General features: G+C 47.6%; 1 protein-coding gene across 1 annotated transcript; it reads left to right on the plus strand.

Annotated features, from left to right (window-relative positions):
• The first annotated feature begins 1,543 nt into the window (after positions 1-1,543).
• Positions 1,544-7,460, plus strand: trsn (translin). The gene is made up of 6 exons (XM_037237423.1): positions 1,544-1,788; positions 2,201-2,294; positions 4,295-4,391; positions 5,372-5,487; positions 5,973-6,052; positions 6,895-7,460. The coding sequence occupies exons 1-6, from the start codon at positions 1,711-1,713 to the stop codon at positions 7,111-7,113; spliced, it is 684 nt and encodes a 227-aa protein (XP_037093318.1). The 5' UTR covers positions 1,544-1,710; the 3' UTR covers positions 7,114-7,460.
• Positions 7,461-9,016: the final 1,556 nt, after the last annotated feature.

The following is a 9,016-nucleotide window of genomic DNA, read 5'->3' on the forward strand; positions in this document are numbered from 1 at the left end:
GGGGTGGCGCCCCCACCCTCTCAGCTTTTAATTCGGGAGAGAGAACTGTCCCTACTGCCCTCCTCGTTTCTCACATCCTGGCTGCCGGAAGTCATATAGCTTTCTGTGGCACGAAACGAGATGTACCATTGTATCAGGTGTCAAACACTACTAATCTTATACTCGAGCAAATCATAGTGGCCATGAGTCAGTGACCTTGAAGAATGGTGACCTCTGAAAGTCATAGTTTTAACACGCGCACGGGTGGCTGGCTGAATACCCGTAGCTTGGGTGTGGGAGGGGAGGGGGGGGGGCAACTCGACCCCCTGATCTCGAAAACCAACATAGCTAGAGACACCAAATTCATAGAGTACATTTCCATCCACTTAAACTCACTTGTGCCAAAATTTGAGCTTCCTAGGCTCGGACATCGGGGTAAAATAAGGTTAAACAAGGTCAAGCCCACGATTGGTGTCACAAGTGCCTCCATAACTCCTTATGCAACCATCGTGGAGCTAGATATTGGCTCTAAGCAAAAGATGAACGTGGTCACTGACCTTTTCATACCTTAATAAGGTCAAGGTAACCTACTACTGAAAATATTTCTGGTTTTTGCCATTCGAATTTACGTCAGGGATTACGTTGGGCGGTATGTCCCTTACAATGAAATGTTGACCAGGGTGATTTTAGGCCAGTGATCTGCTGTGACCCTGCAAAGTCCATGGATGATATCTTTTGCGGTCCCTGTCATTAATGAATTCGAAATGGGCATCAGAAACTATCCCATAAAACCAAGCTCCCGAGCAAAAAAGCAGGCTAATTTTGATCTCGTTCTGACCTTCATGCATGATCCTCGGTCAAAGAGATTTGAAGTGATTCTGCGTTCAGTTGGTTTGCTGTCTAAGAAACTATCTCAGATATGTATTGTTTCGTTCCACACTTCGTTGTTGCGTCGTATTCAGCGATTCTCCAGAATTGCCCTTCACTGAGAGCCACGGTCTAAATTCGATCTGAGATGGGTCAGCGACCTTAAAAAGTACACGTATTTTTTACGTTCTATATGATCCGCCGTTAGATTTTCTACATTTAGGCAACGTTTGGTGCGGCTACGCCGCGTCGTCCAGAAATAATTCTGGAAAGGCCTTCGAGGGGTTGATTTGATCCCCACCCGAGCGCGTGTTAATGTGACGGAAAACGGATGGCGTAATCATAGTTTCGATTATATTTGGTGCTCCTGAAGTCATTTATTTTTTTCTTCTGCCGAGCGCATTTTTGGCGTAAAATGTGGCGGATCGTCCTCGAATAGCTTGCTTGCTGGGTCTTCTTTACCGCTTTGGTTCCTAAATTGCATTCAGAATTGGACATGAATGTTAAGTTTACTTATTTACTCATACTTGCCTTGATTTTACATAATTGTTCCACCCACCAAACTTATTGTAATACGCGCGGCCGCTCATGTCCCATACTATGCGTGTGGCCGCCCGGCGTTTAAAGGCCGCCCGGTGCCCTCGTTGACGTCACAAATGGATCTTCGCTAAGGAGTGGGGAATCGGGATGGTACCACCTGGTATACATCCCCTGGCCGAGTAGGCAAGCGACCAGCTTGAAAGTTTCATTTAAAGCCGGTGCCGTGCGGGGGTGCGCGCAGGGAGATCCGGAGCCGTGTTTGCGCTTCTGCGTCCGTTGATTTCAAAGTATCTAACCCAGTTGTGTGGCTTTTTGATTGGTGCGATGGACGGCTCCAAGAATCTTGCAAATGTTTTTCTTCTATACAACAATTACATGGAAGAAGAACAAAACCTGAGAGAGGTAATATTTTTTACATCTTAAAACACCTGTATGTTGTTTATTGCTCACACTGGGATATTTCAAATATTGGAAAAGCTAAGCCTTGAGGGCAGTAAAACATTATGCACTACGTGGTTTCATGATCTGATGCTGTGGACAGCCGTGCTCAGCTATATGAATACAGCATTCTCTGCAAATTCACCACACAACATTAGGTTAGGCAATCAGTTCAGCAACCATATATATGTTTCCTTCTCAAATATTGATCTGATTCTTGTATGTATTGAAATATGCTTGCTTGTTTTATATTTTCCCATTGTTTGCGACAGATATCTTGCTTTACTGGCATGTATCATTACTGCTATCAGTAGCTCTTCATGTGATGTTTGATTCCAACAGTGTTTTTTATGGTGTTCGTCCTGTCCGCCTGTAGGAGATACGGGCCTTGGTGCGCGAATTAGAGCAGACTGCTCGAGAAATGACAACCATTCTGCAATCTGTCCATCAACAAGATGGCATACAGAATGGTAAGAATGCTGCTGAGGGATTCTTCCTTCTCACAGTTGTGGGGTTGTTATGAAATGTTTGCAATGCCTACAAATCAGTGACTTAAACTAATGTGTATGGTAGTGCTGGTCACAGATGGAAATTACTCATATAACCCAAGTTGAAATCATGAGTTGCTGGCTATGCCCAGCCTGCTTTTATTAAAGTATGCCAGCCTTTGCTTGATCCAGCACAGCTGCCAGCATCTGAGGCTGGTCTTTGTTTCAGTACCAATTTTGATTAAATGATCTTATGTGTTATGCCCTCTGATGTTTTGAATTTACTTTGTTTTCATCTTAGACCTATTTTATGAAGGGCTAATTAATTTGCAACCCTAGTTTTTCCATGACACTTTTAGATTTTGTTGAGCAATGAACATGAGCTGGCTAAATGGAGGAAGGTTCAATTGTTTGATCCTTGGTTCCAATGATCATTCCACTGTGTAGGCCTGCACTGCAGGTGGATAAATTGGAAGGCATCCCATGCCACCAACTGAGCTATTGGGATGATGTGGCACCTTAGGCTACTCACCTTGGCACCTCAGAAAGTTTCCTCATCACAAAGTAAGTTATACATTATGACCACATGCCAGCTTAAAAGGAATGTTCCACATTTGAAAACATTGAAGGAAGTGTCAAATATAATGAAATAAGCTCACTTGCAGCTATTGGTATACTTTTAAGTGCAACAGACTGGTGTGGACTTAAAATTGTCTTTAGTAAATATACTACTCAATGTGTCATGGTTTGTTTACATCATGGACTTGCAAAACGTTTGCACGACAGCGGTCACATCTAGAAGTAGTTCGTAAATCTCCCTAGAGGTGGGCGGCAGTGGTGCTGGAGGTGTGCTGAAGTAAGTCAAGTTAGGTGCTGTATTTTTGCCCTTTCTCCTGGTGTTCTTGCATACTTATCCATGAGTTGAAGGTGCTGGGTAACGTTGAAATGGTCGGCATGAAAAAGGCTGCACATTTTTACAGGCATGTAGCTAAAAATCTAGAAGATTGAAGGTCTTAAAGGGCAGGGGTGTGAACTGATCTGAGTGATATTATTATATGGCTATTTCATTTATTAATATGGCCATTTCAGTTCAAATCCTGTACAAATGTGGAACACTCCCTTGAGGGGAATTTTCCACATTTGATGATATTGCACCAAGCGTCAGGTTTGATTGAATTAGCTCACTTATAACCACTGGTGTACTTTTAAGTGGAAAAGGCTGCTGTGGACAACACGGCTTCTGTGTTTAGGAGACATGTTCCTCAGTACTTCATTGTTTGATTATGTCTCTACCTCGCACAACATTGATTTAGCGCCAGTTGACCATCCATATATCTGGAAGTCGTGCTCAGAACGGCATATATGAATGACTGGACAGTTTTATTTTTCTTTTGGTCGTCGCGTGGCCGAAGGAATGACAGGATTTCAGTGACGCAATTATAGCGTCATGGATGCCTGGTTGACCTTGAAATAGTCCCCCTGAAACAGACATACCTTCGCGGGCTGGTAGCTCAAAACTAACAAGGGTTCGGTCTAAAAAAGGGGAGGGCTGTGAAAAACACCAAATGATCTTCAATCTGGCTATTTCAGCACAAAACATCATGCATATGTCACTCACTCTCTTTAAGTCGTCTTAAAAAAATATCCATGTTTACTGTAAAACGTCACTCGATCAAACCGCACCTATTGGCTACCAAGGCAACACAATAAGTTGCTCGATAGACGTTCAAACATGGAATCAAAACTCATTCGCCTTCCACGCTTTAAAAGAATGCTCATCGCGACCAGACGGGAGATCGGAAAAAAGCATATCCTGTGTGCTTAGTCTGTGTGCGCATTTTGTTAGGGGCATGCCCGTCAAAATCCACTGGAAGTTTTGGAAATATGACGGAGCCTAATCTTGGCCCCTCCCCAGTCCCAACGACACTTCCGCCCGGATTTGATGCAAAAATTGGTGGCCCAATAACTGCTGCTGATTTCAGTTGCCAGTGTCTGCGAGAAGACGAGGAGTTACTACCCTGCCATCAAAGCTCACTACTCATCACTGGCAGCGAAGGTTCCCAAAGACCAGTACTACAGGTGGGTGTAGTGTGATCAATGTAGACATGCCATCATTTTTCATTCTTTTCAACTTTGTGCTATTTTCTTGTTAGTCCTCAATGCTTCTTACGTAAAGATTTACAGAATCGGATCTCTGATGGGATCGTCTTTGATATGAATGGTTGGGTAATGACGGTGCACCGTTCTGTATGAAGTGGTTTATGTTGTTTTGCGTATAATTTTTCCCATAGTTCATGAATTGCATTACGCTTGTAGCCAGAATATGCTTTTATGGAGAGTAACTAAAGGATCATTAGGAGACGGGGATTGGACGGCGTAACGCTACGCTCAGGTGTATTCGTAAATGATGCTGAAATATTTTTTTTAAAAAACGATGCTTTAACAGCGTAACAAAGACATGGGGGTTGTCCGGTGTGACCAGCGCATAATCCAGGTCAGGGGGAATGGCCAGTGTGGACGACCCTTTCACGCTTCGAAAATTTGTGCGGAAGCCTTGGTCTTAACATGGTGCCCATTAGAGGAGATTCACCAGCCTGCACTTGTTATACAATAGCATCGTAGTCGATCTCATTGTGACTGAATACAAATTGCAAAAGGTTACACCTGAGACACACTGGTGTTCCTGATTCTTTGTCTTTGTCACATTTTCTACTTGCTCTGGGAAATATAAAGTTAGAAAACATGTTTGGCAGCCCTAATCTGACCACCATCTGCCCTTTGTATCGATTGCGGGGTAGACAGACCACTGAATCTTCGCTCCACCGCCGGTTGGTCCCGGTGTCACGTGACCGCCACTGGTGAGTGTCACGTGACCTCCACTGCATTCCTCCGTATTGATGCCGGCGGAGTATCGCAGGATCTGCGTTGGGCTGTGCATAGCGATCCTGGGGTGGGTCACGTGTCGTCCGTTCTGTCCTCTGTGCCGGTGCTGGGATGGACTTCGGCTTCATCCTCCGCATGGGTCCGCCGGTGAGCCACATGACCCCGCGCTGCGGCAGGTTCCACGACCACTGGCGGTTCGTGACGCAGCGCATGGCGTTTGTGTCGGCGCTGCTCGTATACCTGGAGTCAGAGGAGCTGGCCACGCATGAGGCGGTGGCCGACGCCATGGGAGGTATGGCAGGCGGGGCCCCCTCTGGCGGGGACGCCACAAAGCAGACCGTGGCCATCGCCACGATGGGTAGGGTTGAAGGTGGCATCGCTCTGGAGGACAGCCACACAACTGCGTCAGTTATCGGCATGTAGGCTGCGTGAAGATTTGAGGCCGATGCTAAGTGTACTCTTGTTTTACTGAGACTGATATGGCCCATTAATTTGGATGTGCGTCGATGTTAAGCTATGCCCTTGATTGGTTTTTGTTGCGTATGTGGTGCCTGTGGGATATTTGAGAGAGGGCTTGCAAGACGTTAGTATGCCACCCCTGGAAAGTCTGTGTCGCGCACCTGAGGCGCCTCTTGCCAATCACGCCGTTATTTTACTTTCCTCGCCCCTCCTTCTGTGATATGCTCGGACCTTGTTGGTGTAGAACGCTCCGGGTGCTCCAAAGCGTTCCGGGACTGCCGTGACCTGGTGTCATATTGGACGTACGCCGCGTTTCAGTCGTGCTGACCAAGGAGGAAGGGTTCATCCTGGATCTGGAAGACTATCTTGCTGGTCTACTCATGCTTTCGGCAGAGCTGGTGAGAGTCGACTCGGCTTCCCCAGTGATCTGATTTGTCTTTCGTTCATGTGAAATTTTGTCAGCTCAGCGAGCAATAGAAGGGACACAGTTGGCAATAGAAAGGGCACCAACTCAATGAGTACTTGATATGCACTTAACTGAAATCATTTTTTGATTGACCGGATGCCTTTAAGATGCCTTTTATGCGTGGCGAATCGACGCCCGCCGACAGTGATGACGCTTTCTTAAACGTCTGTTGGGTGCTATTCTGATCTATTCTTTGTCTGTTCTAGGCTTACGCGTATGTTTTGTCTCGAACTACCGTTCTGCGGTCAAATCTAGTAATAAGACAACGACTTAATAGACAAGTTTCTTCACCGTTATGTAACATCAGTCAGGGTTTTAGGGTGATAAATGCACTGTTTGCCTTAGCAAATACATTTTATTGGCCGCGGACAATGTAGGTATATGGCATGTGGCCTTTTTCTTGGCCTATGCACAATGGAACGACTCCTGTTGTGCAATAGCCACCAATATAACTGTTAAGGTGCACTTTTCGCCACGGCGGTATGACGCTGGCTAGTCAGTCCTATCTGAGATATTTTCATTGGCCATCACAATAATTATTCCTTTGCTGGGCTTTAGAACACCGATACTTAGGTTTTAGCATGCGATCTTTTCTGTCTGTTTCTGGGCCTTATGTGACTAAGATCGGGTTTAATATTGTCTTTTTGAAAGTGAAATATTAAACCTAAGTATCTTTTGGGGTATAATGAGGTTTAACTTGACACATTGCTCTGCGTCCGGCACGCACACACCATCGACCGGCGACAGCTGATGCGGTGCCTGGGCTTGTTGCAGTCGCGGTTTGTGGTTAACAGCGTGACGGCAGGCGACTATCTGCGGCCGTTCCGAGTGGCCAACTTCCTGAGCGAACTGAGCGCCGGCTTCCGCCTGCTCAACCTCAAGAACGACGGACTGCGCAGGCGCTTCGATGCGCTGAAGTACGACCTGAAGAAGGTGGAAGAGGTGGTGTACGACCTCTCGATTCGCGGACTGAAGCCGAAGCAGGAGACTTAGTGGGCGGCTGGCGAAGGAGAGGACTGCAACACAGAGGACGCTGTCGGGTCGTCTGCGGTTCTCTGATCTGAGAGGGTTGCCTTATCCCAAAACCAGGGGCGTCTTGTGATGTTTGTGGTATTATGTCGCTTTTATCATATAAGTGCACGTTTTGTTTGTGCTTTGTACAGCCAGGCTGTGCAAGCGAGACAGCTTGCGAAGTGATACATTCTGTTCAGCGCCGTGCGACAGGCAACTCCTAAATCCAGTCATTCGTTCACGATAGCACTGAACAGGGTGAGCGATGGTATAGAGCGCATGTAACTTTTCATAGAGAATCTTGTCAGTACATGATACTTTTTGAGTCATATGTTTTTTGAGCTGGTAGCGGTATTTCGTGTGGTCCTCAAGCCGCCGTAATTGGCGACCCCCGTTCCTTTCCTCGCAGCGCGCTAGCTCGAAAGCCACCTGGTTCTTCCTCGTGAGGTGATCAAGGATCCAGTTCCGTGTCGGTCATTCAATGGACAACTGAACTGGGCTATTTGGGAAAGTGTTGCCAGAGCCTCCTTGGCTAAGCTGAGCGGCCGGTAGCTGGTATGGCCGCCCCCAGTCCCCTCCCGTATTGAAGCTGCGTCTGGACAGGTGTCTGCACGGCTGCTCCACCGGAGTCGGCGCAGTTGCAGGCTTAAGGATGGATGCCACGGAGAGCGAACAGTCCAAAGGCGAACTGGAGGTTGTGTGTTCGAGACCATGCGCCGGAGCAGTGCAACTGCGAGCAGAGGGCGCTTCGGACACCAGGCCAAACACGGGGTGCAGTACGCCTGTACAGATATGGAAAGGTTTCGTGCGTATTTATTCCGACAGGCTTGATAATTTCATTCCTGGTAAAACTGTGCTGCAAAGCTGCCAAAGTAGAGAAATTTTACCCGCGCTCCCAGAACCTAATGCTTTACACGCAGGATTGGTTCAGAAAATAGGTGTGTGTCTAGCACGACAGTGGCATGGCTGGTGCACCTGGGTCATTCAGACATAAAAGTGAAACGGAACGGGACCGGAGCGAGACAAGGCTTCATAAACTAAACAACACAACGCCGACATCAGTACCTTTAGCCCCGGGACGTACGCCACGTCCAGGGGAGGGGGACGGCGCCCAAACAGCGACGCAGAAGCCGGGGAGGGGCAGACGGCGGGCGCAGATCGCACCCCTCCCCCCGCAACTTGAAAGCTGGGAAAAAAAAATCCACTCCGGCCTGCCGAGAACTCATTTTGCGCTAGCTAGAGTACCTTCTGACCAAAGAGAGCAATTCTGAGCCTGAAGAGGACCCACTCTGGCCTGTAGATGGCGCATTAGTGACTGGCAGGGCAATTCTGGCCGATAGAGGGCCCACTCTGGCTTGAAGAGGGTCCATTCTGGCGTTAAGGGGGGGGGTCATTCTGGTCTTAAGAGGGCCCATTATGACATGCAGGCTCATCATGACCTGTGAAAGGTCCGTTATCTACTATCGAGGGCTTCTTTCCGACATGTCCAGGGTCACGAATGTTTGAAATCGCACCTTTCCAGCTTTATGTCACGCATGCGAGACCATGCCTCGTGACAGCACAAAGCCTGAACAACGTGGCTTGTTCAATTATGAGAACAGTGATGAATAGTTTTGCGTGCTTTGACCATATGTTTAAAACGCATGGCTTCGCCAATGCAACAATGTTGTCCCGCCGCGTGCGTCCAATTGCTGCCCCTCCCCCTTCCCCGGCCGGCCGGCCGCAGGTAACCGTGCAGTGTTTCTTAACACGCGCTCGGGTGGGGTTGGGGGTGGGGGGTTCAAATTGCCCCCACCAAAGGTTTTTCCAGAATGGTTTTCGAACAGCGCGGCGCAGGTGGACCAAATGTTGTGTAGCTGTAGACAATTAAATAGCGGATCGTTTG

The sequence above is a fragment of the Pollicipes pollicipes genome, unplaced genomic scaffold, assembly GCF_011947565.3.
Source record: "Pollicipes pollicipes isolate AB1234 unplaced genomic scaffold, Ppol_2.1 Scaffold_7261;HRSCAF=8764_pilon_pilon_pilon, whole genome shotgun sequence".
NCBI classification, from domain to species: domain Eukaryota; kingdom Metazoa; phylum Arthropoda; class Thecostraca; order Pollicipedomorpha; family Pollicipedidae; genus Pollicipes; species Pollicipes pollicipes.